Here is a 14,726-nt window from a genome sequence, read left to right on the forward strand (position 1 = left end):
TATATACATACATATATATTAGTCATATAATAAGAAGCCAACAAACACTGACACCAAGTACTACATAGGGGAAATTGCATGTGCTAATAAATGAAATAAAGTAATGATTGATTAATGGAAATTAAAGTGGATGAAAAAACAACTTGCCGCAGGTGGGAACCGAACCCACAACCTTCCCATGTCGCGTGCGATGCTCTACCAATTGAGCTACCGCGGCGGCGTTTCCCCATCCACTTTCTTGGGTATTCATGTGTACTAGTAGAACCCTGGGAGTGTTAGCCAGCGCCCCCACTCACAGACCTAGGCGGCGGACGTGGAATGTCTTTTTTGCCGCAGGCGTCACGAGAACGTGACGTGACGAGAACGTGACGTGAGAACGTCAATTTCCATTAATTAATCATTACTTTATTTCATTTATTAAGCACATGCAATTTCCCCTATGTTGTACTTGGTGTCAGTGTTTGTTGGCTTCTCATAATATGACAAATAAATATCGGGTCCCTCGGTGAAGCCCCTTTCTTCTCGTCCCATACATATATATATATATATATATATATATATATATATATATATATATATATATATATATAACCTAGGAAGCCAGCAAATGATGACAACAAGCACAACATAGGGGAAATTTATTGTGCTATTTCAATTAAACCAATCAGAAACTATTGGCAATGAAAATGGATGCAAGAGCAACTGGCCGCACGTGGGAAATGATCCCACCACGTCTTCGCATGACGCGTGCGCTGCTCCAACCAACTGAGGTACCGAGGAGCCGTTTTCTCATCCACTTTCTAGGGCATTTATGTTTTACTACTTGAACTAACCCTCAGGGTGTTAACCAGCGCCACCACTCACAAACCTCGGCGGAGGATTTGGAACACCCAATGTATACATCCAATGCACATATATATATCCAACACAAGTACATTAAGACTAAGTGGCAGCACTCCACTTCATTCCAGATTAGAGCTAGAAATCTGATTCGACATGTCTTTCCCGCCATAGATTTATAGCTCATCACAGTTCACAAAATTTTGAACACACTAGGTGGCCTCGTCCGAAATACTATAACTCAAAAGCAGCGACCACTACCAAAAGACGCCTCTAGCAAACGCGGAGCTAATGCAGGCCCTGCAACAAGAAAATTCCATGAAGGTAAATTGAGCGCCGCAGCCGTCCTGCGCGGACGCCAGCAACTTCATCGACGTACGTTGGTGGCAGCGCAGAAAGGCCGCACGCCGCAGCTGCCGAGCTGTTAGGAGACGTCGCGAGGAGACGCAGCTTCGCTGTATGCTTTACCAAGTGCCAGTGCGGTGACGTCACGAAGAAGCTACCCTTCAGTTGTTGGACAAGGTGACACCAACGGCCACTTCCAGTGATCGAACTGAATTTATACCTGCTCAAAGCTCTCGCGGCCTAATTTTCGAGTCCTGAAATTGCATTCAAAGCATGAATGTCCAACGAGGCCGAGTGTCCAACGAGACGGAAAACCCAATGAGTCGCATGACTGGCGGGACAATATGATGAACGAGCATGCATGTGGAATCGCAGATTCGGACAAATTCATGGAAGGTGCCATAAAGCCACGCAGGTTAATTAGGATGCTTGGAAATCCTTTGACTTGGTGCAGCCGGTAGTGGCAGAGACATCCGGTATTTGGGACGCTACATACAAATGAGTTAATAAATGAACCCTAGCGTGAATGTTATGGAGAAGCAATGAGAAAGGAAGCAGAAGTTATCGACTTGATACGACTGAAGGTGGCACTGCAATGACATGCGAGAGAATTTCTATGCCACGCAGATGCACCAAGCGGGTTGTGGAGCAGGCTTCCTTTTCTTTTTCGGGGGGGGGGGGGGGGGTGCGCATTGAACTACTTCATTTTACGCCTATGGTCAGTGTTGTAGACAGTAATTTATTTCAGCTTTTCTTATTTCTGTGCTACTAGGGTGAGTTCCACTGCTTACCTGTCAAGATGCTCATCAATGTAGTCTTGCCAGCTCCGTTGTGGCCAAGAAGCACTGTGATTCTCGTCTCGTACACTTTCAAATTAACGCCATTCAGTGCTGGCTTGTAACCATAAACCTGTTGAAAGGGCAGCAACGAAACGAAAGCTTCAATTTTTTTCATACTAAACTCGCAGACAACTTTCAGTGGTTATCAAAAAAAAAGCTACGAAGGCAAAGCGCGCACTAGTGACAGCGATTCTCGAAGTAGTTCTGCGTTTTATTCCATGCTAGTTTAGGCTGGGGAAGAGAAACATCAATACCATATTAGCAACAGTTAAATAAGACGGAACACACCTTTGAGTGTGAAGGTTTGCTTAATTTCAGGCTTCTTCCTTCCCCGTCTGAGAAAACGGAAGACCATCTCACGTGGAAGCAGCGTCAATTCAGCGTTTATTCCGAGCAAACAAAAGGTCTGCCAAACGCTGCCGGACTACTTGGTGAGGCGGATAAAGAGCACTATTGACTTGATTGTAAGCGTTTGGCGCTGAGACAAAGTTGCCTGTACTCTTTTTCAATGCCAGTGGTCCGTGATGTACCATCTACTGGGAAAACGACGCAAATGTGTTATTGAAAGCAGTGCTGCACTGATTGGAAGGAACAGGGGCATCGCAGAGGGTTAGTTGAATGTGCCTTGCTTTTAGTACCGGTAAAAACGCTTCAAACCTTTCGTGGGTTAGACCGCAGTAACAAAGGCAGTGCTCTATCGAAGAATGTTTTTTTGACCTATGAAATTGCCTTGTTGTAATCGATATCAATGCGGTGGCACTCACACTACCGAAGCGCATGTGTTGTGAACACTACGCATCAAAACAGCCGCTTCTTGTTGCTGTGCAGTCGCTTTAAAGAGTTATTAGAGCGACTGCTTTACTACTCCAGGTATAAACCAAGAAAACGCTGGCTCCGCAAACCTGACCGTCAAGCTCAGCCAAGGTCAAACTGGGACTTAGCCGGCCACAACCGCGGCAGCTACGTATGCTGCGTAGCGCCCATATCTTGAAAGTGATCTGCGATGTGTATAAAGGGAGCGCTCACGCGGGATTCATCTTCAATGCGACCTGCGATGTGTACAAAGTGCGCCGAGTGCTGGTAGCTTCGTATGCGCTGTGGTTTCGACGCTTAGTTCGCGTTGAAGCGATACGCATCATGGAGGTCCATTCGCTCCCTGCTGCTGCCGTGCCGAGTAGCGTCTGTGTGTTGTCTGGTAGTGCAATTGTAAAGCGGTAGTTGATGATGGCGCCGAACAGCGTCTGCGTCCTTTGCCAAATCAAGTAAAATCATGCTTTTGCTCCACAAACTTGGTTTAACCGCTTTCGACTACGGCAGTATTTTGAACCAAGGTGACGGAAGGTTTGAAGGACTCTCTTTTTTGTTACTTAACAATCGATTAAAGATGGTACCTTGGGCTTGTATACATATTCGAGGTATCAACATCTCGTTCAGCAAAGTTAGCGAAGTGTTCTTGCAAAAAAGAATATAGCTCATTTGTTATGGAATCAAAGTGAGCTTTGAAATAGTTTAGAATAATTTTGTAAGTTTTCCTAAATAAAACATGCGGCCACAGAGTTAATTAAAGTTATCGCGTGATTGCTTACCCCTGGCAATTATGTTTGTGGCGAGGCAAGATCAGGTGCGGTTTTAACAACAAGGTTGTTCGCAACTGTTGGGCTAAGGCGTGTAAGGCATATGAACAAGCAGTGTGAGGTTAAATTCATGACAAAGATGTGAAAATTCAGTAGTCTGCCGTGCTGTGCTCAACAGTTATCGAATGACTGGCCCATAAAACATGAAAGTCGGCATACACCCAAAACAAATAATGGCATGTTAGGCTACCTCATAATTATCTGGCTAATTACATCGTGAAGCTCACTACCGAAATAACGAGCAGATGTGGGTCGATAACAAGCGGACAAGACCGTTTCACCACTAGACGTAATCACGCGGATACAATCAACCTCCAAGCATGAAGCGACTGGAATGGTGTGAGGTACTGGTGCATTCCTAATAGCAATCTAAACTCCGCCACCCGAACGAACATCACGATTATATCTGTGCGTGTTGTAAGCCTTTTCGCAATCGAATATTTACCTGTCTTTCTCCGCAGCCGATAGCCAAGTTTCTGCGAAAATAACAACGTCGGCTGAGCAAGAATCAATCATGGACCTAGAGCCGCACACTTCTTTAACATACTACGGGTATTTCTAAAGAACATAGATGTTTTGTTTCCTTTCGGTTGAACCACAGATAGTTATGAAGAAAGCGGACGAGAGTTATATACAGTCATGGGGCTGCTGTCATGCACACAATTCATTTCGGTAGGTATGGGTGGTCTCAGGTGTTCGTGCACTGGCAAGTGCAGTTCACAAAAACGTTCGGCGGCGAGGCAGTACGCATAGGTTACTTGGTAATTATAAGCCTCTTAGCGGTAAGGGCACACGTATGGCCGCTAGCTATGGCGTATGCATTCTTTTCTTGGTTGACGTGTGGCCCTACAGACGTCTACACGTAAATAGACACTAGCATTCCTTAGTTTAAGCTTTCTTGTGACGGGACGCTCTCTTTGACCTTCAAGGACGAAATTTTACCATTTATTAGAAGGGTTTTACTTGCTACAAAGGATCCCAATTTGTGCGCTCGACAGTCTGCATGGTCCCTTAGATCCATGCCAAAATACCGCGACAACAGATCACAAACGTGGGCTTTGGAATGTCACCATGCTTCCGTGGGGAATGAGACCCCGTAGAATAGCAAGTTATCACGCCTCGATCTGTCCTCGATATCGTCAAGGAGGGAATTCAGCGCCACGTTTTCGATTTGCACTGCTTCCGAAACAGCAGCGGAAGCTTCCACAGAGACCTGCTCGGATACTGCGGCCGCAGCAGTCTCCGAGACCATTGTCGAAACCGCCTTTGCCTCTGCCTCGGAGATTGCGCTTGTAAGCACATCCGAAACAGCCTTTGAAACAGCCTACCAGACTAGATTTTGGATGTCTCCTGAGGTAGGAACGCCTCGAAACGATTCAACAGGCGATTCCACTGCAGTAATTCTAGCTCTTAGGTCAAATGCAGTATCGGCAAGCATGTCTTGGTTTCATTAAATCACCAAGAAGATCCATTACCCCGGTATTACGGGCGTCAGGTCTCGTATATTAAGAGTTCATGGGACTTTAAGTAATTCAGTTTGCCGTTTTTCGGGGTCTTCGGGTGGCGACCCAGGGTCAGTCTCAACGTCTCCGCTGAGCAGGAGCGTTTTCACGACAAATGCGCGCAGATCACCAACTGCGAGCCAGCTTGGAAAGAAATCTTTCTCCTGCACCACTCATGTCTTACCTTGGTCAGATTGTCGGTGGCGATTACAGCCTTGTTGCCAGGCGGCATTTCCTCAAATCGCTGGGCGTCTTGCTTGACCGTCATTTTTTCGGTTGTGGCTACGGCGCCTTCGCTCTTCCAATAGCTGGGCTGTGAACGTGAAGCACACGACAGACACATAGCTCATGCGACTTCGAATGGAAATAAATGTAACCCACATGGAAGATTATATAAAGAAAGACAATCGGCTAAATTTAGTTCGGCCACCGTGCGTTCGCAAGTTTTTCAACGAATGATCCAAAAGAGCAAATCACCGCGGTAAAAGTGTTCAATAAGCTGTTATAGTGGCTAAACATGTTGACTTCGATCAGTGGCCTAAAGGCCGCAACCCTCAGGGGCGCTCGTTAAATCGTCAAAAGGGTGACCGGACCAGGCACGGCGCAAGTTGCTTTCCCTGCAAGACAGGGTGCCAGCTTCACTGTCGTCCTATAGGGGACTAGTGCCACAGACTGGTGAAATTCTAATGTGTCAAAACGTTTCGTAAGTCAAGCGCGAAAAATAGGGCACTGGTAGGAGGCCCAATAATTCAAAGCAACCTGTTTTCGAATAAGAACGAAACGACCTTTCTTCTCATGGTGTCTCGCCAAAACTTTTCAGACAATTCTAATTGAGCAATTATTAGAGTTGACCGAGGTCAAATTACCTGCGGTCAATTGTGTGCAATCTAATTCCGAGCTGTGTCCTGCTTTTGTCATTCTAGAAACCAATACGCCCATATTAAACTTGTCGAACAATTTTCCTCATTTTTCTCTGCCACTCTTTCCAAGCTATCATAAGAAGCCAACAAGCACTGACACCAAAGACAACTTAGGGGAAATTACATGTGCTTAATAAATGAAATGAAGAAATAATAAATTTATGGAAACGAAAGTAGATGAAAAAGCAACTTGCCGCAGGTGGGGAAGGGTCCCACAACCGTCGCATGGTTGTCGCATGGTTGTCGATGCAAAGGTTGTGGAATCGTTCCCCACCTGCGGCAAGTGTTTTTTTCATTCGCTTTCATTTCTATTTATTTACCGTTTCTTTGTTTAATTAACTAAGCACAAGTATTTTCCCCTATGTTGTGCTTGCTATCAGTGTTTGTTGACTTCTTATGATATGACTAATAAAAATTGGGCCCCTCAGTTAACCCCCTTTCTTTTCGTCTCTCCGTACTATGACCTTCTCCTGCAATCTCCCTGCCACCTGGTCGCATTAAGTAAAAACTAATTAATACATTCATAATTGTTTCACATCAGTACGTGTAATACTGTTGGAAGCCAATGGAATTGGGTCGTTTCTAAAGGAGCACTAAGTAAAGCCTTACCTTAGGAGCCTAATTAATAGCGGGCACCTCAATTTATTTTGCAGCAATATTTATAGGACGTTTTTCAATGGTGGGCAGACGGCAGGGTCTGTAGTCATGTCAACGCGGCAGCATTAGTCACATGTTCCTAAATATGCGTCGCTGGCTTCGTGAGTCAAAAATTGAAACGGGGATATTCAGGACGTATTGAAAACACGAGGGATCGGGCTTAGCCTTCCTTTTCAACCTTACCGCACTTCTGCAAGCCATGCAGATATGTCTTAAATATAAGCACTTAAGGCACGTCTACACGTGCTCCAAGCAACATATCCCCAGCAGCCAATAATCACAATATGTTCCCCATGGAAATTCACTGGAACTAAGTTTACCCATAGTTTTCACTTGAATGGCTCTTCTCGGCTTTGGAAGCGATCTGAAGCAAACGACTGCGTGTCATTTGCTTGTAATTGTCTCTGAGTTTAGATTGTAATCTATTGAACGCAGAACGTAATTTGAAACGAGAAAGACGCTGCGGCAGCATCCTCGCCTCAAAGATAATATTTTTTCAGGTTCCGAAACAAACTTTGCGTTCCAGATTCCTCGCTGTGTCGTCTTAGGTACAGTTTCGCATATTTGTTCAAGGAAAATGAAATGAATCTTGACGTGCGTTAAAATGATTGTCAAAGAACGCAATGATCTGTACCATAAGGCAGAACATCGGGCTTTGTCGATTATCGGTGCTCCAGGGAAGAACTTTCGAGAGGTACCATGCCAAGAACGCCATGACAACATCGCAGATAACCATGAATGCCCAAAGTTCCCCAATCGTGACGTTATCTTTGCCGAGTACTCCCCTGGTCACGAGGAACCATGATGAGCCTCCTGCAATATCTAAAGTTTTAAAAATAATTAGCGATTTTTCGAACTATGCAGACGCGCAGGTAATGTTTCATGCTTTATGCATCCCTCTGCTGCTTGCGGGGTTTTATTTTTTGAGTGCACTGTTCTCTCTACACTGCTCACGAGCACTGTAACATGTGTTAGGACGTATATCCGCCTCTGTCACTTTACGACAGACTTGTTGCTTCTCTCATTCGAACGGAGGAGCGAATATGCGGGCGCTTCGAATAATAAATTATGGAATCCAATATGAATCAAATAGTGAAAACTATTCCACAGGCACTCGAAACTTTCAATATTCGTATACGACCACTAACTTCATGTAGGAAGAACTGAATGGGATTCTGGGGTTTTACATACCAAAAACAGTATTTAATTATGAGGGACACCGTAGTTTTGAACTCCGGATTGTATTTTCACCTCCAGGGGATCTTTAACGCGCTCCCATAGCAGGGGACACCGGTGCTATTGCATTTCTCCCCCATCGAAATGCGGCCACCCCAGCCGGGATTCGATCCCGCGACCTGTTGCTTAGCAACGCAACCCCACAGCCGCTAAGCCACCGCGGCAGGTAATTTAGAAAGAAGCTTTAGCTCGGGAGCTTTTATTTAAATGAGCGGAAATGGAAAATTTTTTCCAACCTATGGACAGGAAGGTTTGTTGCGAACTTTTTTGTTTTTAACAACGCCGTTAATTCCTCGCTCAGTTTGTCATTTATTTAATTTTTACAAACACCATCAATTCCTGAAGCGTTATAAAGGGAGCGGCGACTCAGAGTATAGAATGTAAAGTATAATGATTGTAAATCTAAAGTAAGGTTAAAAGTAAATCAGAGTGCATGTCATCAAAATGCCAGTGCTGAGCCTTTTGCACTAGGAGGAAGATTGAAACCAATGGTTCACCGATAACTTTTTGCGAATACTTTCACAGCATATAACTGAGGCTCTACAAACCTTCATAGTCTCGGGCGATGGAGACAATCCTCAGTAAAGAGTAAAGGGCACTGGTCGGCAGAAGAGATGCGAGAATCTTGTCCGTTTTTGAGTACATGAAATACTTGGGCAATGACACAGACCACGTCAAGTCTGAGATCTTTGATGGAGCCACGAATGCTATCAGAATAGCGACGATTAGCGCCACCCAACCTGTAAACAATGCAATGAGTAATTGTCGTACTTCTATTAGCGCGAGGCCAATGGTTACACTACAAATATGCATGTCCCTCCTTGAATAAAAATGTCCTGAACGCAAACTTTAAACTTTATAACAACGTCTGTACAGGCGCAAACAAAATTTTCTATACCGCGGCATCAAACTATGAAAAGTTTCTCAAATGCAGCTTCGTAACATGAGATCATTTCGGTAAAATACATTAGTTTAACACACATACGTAGGATGTAGAACTTCATTTCAGCCCACATGCGCAAACTGCCAAGAAAGAAAATTTGACAGTGCACTATTGGTATGACTGCACATTTAAACTGTATTCCAGACTTCAGAAACCATACACGTCAGCGATGAACTCGTCATTATTATAAGGGCGCCGCGGGTTCAATATAACAATGGGTCACATTCGCCGCATACCGCATGGACAACGAATTGCTTTAAGAATCTTTAATCTTGTGCTTACCTCGCACTCAATCAAGCCAAGTCAAATATACTATTATTTTCCAGATGCAACTGTACTGACTCGATATCACGCTGTGCCTGATCGACGTTTTGAAAGCATCCCTTTTTTTAAATTCTTTAATAGTAGCAATTAGTTATTTATTCAAAAACAAAGAGAAGCTACTTCTAGTGACCAAGAAATCAGTCACTGAATTCGAAGAAAATGACCGGATGGTCAATGTGCTTTCAACTGCTCATCCGATACTGTGTTTCACATTGCCCCGCCTTTGCAATCAAAGCCTGCCCAGAGGGGCAAGTGCAGCGGCAATGATTCTGCTCAATATGCATATCGAATGCTACACACTCAAACATCGCTCCTGCCCGTCAGATCCACTGTCGTTGGAAATTTTCAGAGGTGGTGAAGTGTGATGGCGCCTTTAATGTTGGAAACATACTTGGCTCAGGTCATTCAGGGGGAGACTGAAGACAGCACTGTTGACAACACTTTGTATTTCTTGCATGTGCTTCTTTCCTCTGAGGTGGTCCTGAAAAAACTAAGGTCCAGTATCCCTGTCCCCGAGTATGGCGCACCGCACATTCACACTCCGGCGAACCTGGCGATTCCGTTGCCGCCACCACAATATTTTATATTTTGTTACCGATAATGGGCGTTGTGAACACTCATGATGCCATTCCGGCCGAACCGAAACTCCTCTGACCAGATTACTTTTTTGCAAGAACTCCATTTCATCATCAATTACGATCACCCCCACCATGCTGCAGAAGTCTACGCGCTTTTCAAGATCTACCTCACTTAAATCCTGGTGAAGGCAAACAGGGTATAGATGGAAGCTATGGCTTCTCATCACATTTGCGACTGTTCCGAATCTGCACCCGCACTCGTCGGCAATCTGTCGGATGCCGAGTTCTGGCACCAGCGTTACGTACGAGATAACGCCTATTTTGAGGACTTCGTCGATCTTTTTTCTAGTATATTTATAATGGCGGTATGATCCTGTTGTGCGGAAGCACTGAAACATGATTGTGAAGGTTGGCCTACTTTGAAGGGGACTCTGTAAGTGGCAAGCCGCGTGCAGCTAACAAAGTCTTGCCATTGGTCGCAGTCATTGCAAGTACCGCGTCTATTTTTTTTTCCGTGGAACAGCTCGTCCGGGCCGAAGCAGCCATGTCAGCACAATGGGTCTCAAAGTGGTTGTTCAAGCGAAGCTCGTATTGGCTCACAAGTCTCAGTGGTAGTGTAGTCAGGCAAAAAAAAAAAACTTGCTCCCATAGCAGAGCACTAGCGAGAAAGCGCGTACAATAGGGTGGTTTGATTGGTTGCGCACTCACGCCACGCGCGCCACCAATCAGAGCCATTTTGCTTCCGCCGTGGAGGGAAAGGACAGGAAATGGTTTCACGCGCGCTGCCCTCCTCCCCCACTGGCTTCATTTCCGTTCATTTTAATCTCAGAAAGCGGATGTGATCGCCATACTGCGTTCCCCGGAGAAACAGGCATCCCTCGACGAGTGGCGGCGAGAAATCGCACGTGAAAGGGCTCGCCGTGGGCGCGACGATCAAGCCGTTCGAGCGGCCCGAGCTTAGGAAATCCGAGAAAAAAGAGAAGTTCCCCAGATGAGGGAGCGGGAGGCCAAAGTCATCCGGCACCGTTACCTGTGGATTACGTAACCCCGGCGAAGGTCAGGTGCATGCAGGACAAGCTTCGCTTACCCCATCTTCAAAGAGTTGGTCATTTTTTATTGCATTTCAAGAGATGCCGCTATGGCGTACGCAGTATTGTAGATGACTGCGAATCTAACATGGTGCCAAAATTGTGGTACGATGTCATGTCGTACAAAAACGTGCCAAGAACTTATCCTCCATTATCGCCCTTATCAGCGCATTCATAGTGTCCAAGCCACATCGAGCAGTAGTTCCTTCACTTCGCCAGCCGAGAGTGAAAAAGGAACAGATGTCATCGTTACCTATGCATCCACCCCATTGTCAGACAACGCCGCACGCAACAGCCGCGACACGTCAGGGAGAAGCTTTGCGCCGATTCTCACTGTCTTACATGCGTAATCATGCAAACAGAAATGAGAACATCCAACTGGCTGTCTTGCAACACAAGCATGCTAGAAGAATTCTGGCAAGTGGAGCTGTGTGGAAAGACGGCTGCCTCTAACTATTCAATACAAACAAGCCCGCTTACCGCAGCTACCACACAGTTCTTTATTCAATCTTACTTTTTCCGCCGGCTGGGAACGATAATTATCTTCGCAGCTTTTGTCCCCCTGGCCACATGGAAAGTTGGACTTCATGCATCTCTCAGCGTCTAGTCCTAAAAGAAAACTGGGAAATCTAATTTTGATCACCTCGTGTGTTGTGATGGCAGTGTCGATAAGCCAACCAGGAGGGTAGGCAGGCACTCGCAATAGACAAATGTTTGTCACTCACTTCACGTAAGGACCAAAACAATTACTTTTACCAAGTTCCCACACCTGCCTGTGAGTAAGACAGGTTGGCGCTGCCATAGGGTAGAGCAACCACAGTTGGATCACGTGTTTTCTTTTTTCTCCTACTGTACAACTTTTCGGTTAATGGTCACCATGCGTGTGGGTCCTTGTTAATCTACTTCTCCGTATGCCCTCTATGTTTAGGTGGCGCTTCATGAGACCGGTCATCGTCATCATCGTCAGCCAGTTTTTATGTCCACTGCAGAGCGAGACACCCTCGTACTGATTTCCAATTAACCCAATGTTGAGCTAGCCGATTCCAACTTGTGCCCGCAGATTTGATAATTTCATCACCACAAATACTTTACTGCCACCCTCGACTTCACTTCCCTTGACGTTCCCTAACTTTAATGGTCCACGGTTATCTGCCTTAAGCATTACGGGGCCTGCCCAGTTCCATTTTCTCTCCTTTATAGGCAATTTCAGCATCGCCTATCGTCGTTTACTCTTTGATCTACACCGCTATCTTGTCTCTTAACGTTATGCCTGGCATTTATCGTTCCATTGCTCTTTGTGCTCTCCTTAACGCAGTTTCAAACGTCTTATTGCCCCATATATTACCTCCACAAGAACGCGATAATTTTATGCCAATATATTCTACGACAATAGTAAACTCCCAGTCACCATTTGCTAATGCCTGCCGTGTGCACTCCAACTAGTCTTTTATTCTTCTCTTAATTTCCTTCTCATAATCAGTGTCCCCAGTGAGTAATCGACTTGCACATTCTCGGAGGACGATTGACAATAATGGACTGTTGTTGACTTGCCAGGCTATATAATACTTCATTTTGTCTTCTGCATTTTAATTTCCAGTTATACTCGAAATTTGATTTTCAACGATACTCTCACATTTTCTCGGTTAAGGTCCTAAGTACTTCTTTGAATTCACCCCTGTGTTGCTGAACAGGAATAATATCATCTGCGAACCCAAAGTTGTTAAGTATGCACCACGGATTCTTATTTCTAAGTCTTCCCAGTCTAACAGCTTTAATACATATAAGGATGTAGTGAATACAATTGCAGAGGTTGTTGCGCAATGTTACCTGACCCCTTTCCTTGCAAGTAGTGTCCTACTTTTCTTGTGCATATGCGAGCTAACTGCAAAATGCTTGAAGAAATTTAATTCCAAATATATTCACATATGTCTCCTGGCCTCCTTGATTAAGAAATACCTCCATGACTGCTTATATCCCTACTGAATCAGATGCCCTTTCGTTATTTGTGAAAGCCCTGTGAAGGTGTGTATTGCGCTCCACGACTTGCTCAATTATCTGATTTATGATATGGGCGTGATTCATTGTAGAATATCTTTTTCGGAAGCCAGTGTGTTCTCTTGGTTTATTGAAGTCAATTGTTAACCTCATTCTACTGAAGCGGTATTGAACGATGAAATGCAAATTCTGCAGCTTTTAGGTCCAAACCAAAGATCTGATTATGAGGGACGCCGCAGTTACTTCGACCACCTGAGGTTTGTTAGTACGCACAGAAGGCGTCAACCGAACATCGAACAGACAAGCGGTGTACTCGGGTGACCCACCTTTCGGGTTACAGTGATTCACGTTTATTTCTGTTCCAAGCGAACTAACAGAAACAAAATCGTTATCGACCTTCACCCTGCACAAGCACCTATACACTACTATGGTTAAGTGCCGGTTCATGTTTTGCTCCCAATGCAGTTTGTTGTGAGTGTTCGAAATCTATCTGTGCGGCACTCTTTTACGGCACTCAGTTGCAGTGTACACATTTGTGTGCCCGATTACTTTTGCCATTTCTATCCCCGATTGTGGCAAGAAAAAACGGGCGCACAAGCTTCGGGTGAAATGAAACTTGCAGGTATATACCGTGTGCCTTGACTACACTCGACGTACCGGGTTCCTCAGAACCGCAACACCGGTGGCATTAGACAGCTTTAGGACTACGCCATCACGATACGTACGCAGCACACAAGCGCTTTGCGGAACGTAGCAGCGCTTGTCATGTTAGGGCTTTTAGTACTGGGAAATGCCTACGTACGTAAGCGGGCGAGCGTCCTTAGACGCTGCGCGCATCGAAGCAGGTCGGCCGCGTCCGCCACTGCATCGAACCATCGTTCGAACTATAGACGCCGTTGTTCTCGAGCCCTCCCGAACAAATGAGAATCGCGAGAGTAGCACACTAGGCTCCCCACGTGCGCACGCAAGAATCGTATGCGTGCGTACGCGGCGGCCGCGTAAGGATCACGTACCAACCGTGTTCCGTTCTGCACCTGCGCACTTTGCAGAACGTAGCGATCTTACGAACGCAACGTACGCAAGATTAACCTGTCGAATAAGAGCTTCGGTCAACGTCGACGCTGATGAAACTGTCCTGAAACTGTGTTTCATCATGAAACACAGTTTCATGATGAAGGCCACTGCCGTGACGGTTATATGACGAGGCGTCGCAAAGTTGCGAATGAGGCTTAGACGTAAGCGTATATAACTGGAGATGTAATACTAAAAAAAAAACTTGAAGGACGCTTAAGCTTCGCCTTCAATGGTGGAACGCGATAACGTTATCACACCTCGCTCGCACCGCCCACTCATTCGCTCGGCATGCTCTTGATTCACACAAAGACGAAACGTGCGCCTGAGCAAGCGGAAGGAACCAAAGAACTTGGTATCTCGGAGGGAGAAACGATATACGCGAGCGAAACGTCGTGATCGGCACGGACAGCCGGGCCGCGACGCGCCATGAAGGCGGACGTGATCATGGGGCTGACACCTCGATGGGATCGTCCTCGATCTCGCTTGGGAGACGCATGACTCCTCGCCAGCAGCGCGGCACACATCGCAGGGGACGCTTTCGCACCAGAAGGGCTACGGCACAGCGATCACGTCAGAGGCGTCCCGCATCGTACGCTGCACCTGGGAATCGCGCTGTGAGCGGAAAGAGGAGCCACGTCGCCTAAACACGAGGGTTCGAGTGACGCACGCTGGAAGTTGGCATGGGACAAGCGACAAAACTTATTAAACGCAAAGGTATTGGCCCCAATGCGCTCAAACGAGACGAAGGAGA

General features: G+C 45.9%; 1 protein-coding gene across 2 annotated transcripts in view; it reads right to left on the reverse strand.

Moving 5' to 3' along the window:
- Nucleotides 1–14,726, reverse strand: part of LOC135907198 (phospholipid-transporting ATPase ABCA3-like) — a 354,979-nt gene that overhangs the window by 190,153 nt on the left and 150,100 nt on the right. For both annotated transcript variants that reach the window (XM_065438886.2, XM_065438887.2), the window contains 4 exons: nucleotides 8,522–8,713; nucleotides 7,372–7,559; nucleotides 5,345–5,473; nucleotides 1,977–2,094 (listed from right to left, as the gene is read on the reverse strand). In XM_065438886.2, coding sequence (XP_065294958.1) covers nucleotides 1,977–2,094; nucleotides 5,345–5,473; nucleotides 7,372–7,559; nucleotides 8,522–8,713 — 627 coding nt within the window. The remainder of the gene's footprint in view (nucleotides 1–1,976; nucleotides 2,095–5,344; nucleotides 5,474–7,371; nucleotides 7,560–8,521; nucleotides 8,714–14,726) is intronic.

This window comes from Dermacentor albipictus, chromosome 9 (assembly GCF_038994185.2).
Source record: "Dermacentor albipictus isolate Rhodes 1998 colony chromosome 9, USDA_Dalb.pri_finalv2, whole genome shotgun sequence".
NCBI lineage: Eukaryota > Metazoa > Arthropoda > Arachnida > Ixodida > Ixodidae > Dermacentor > Dermacentor albipictus.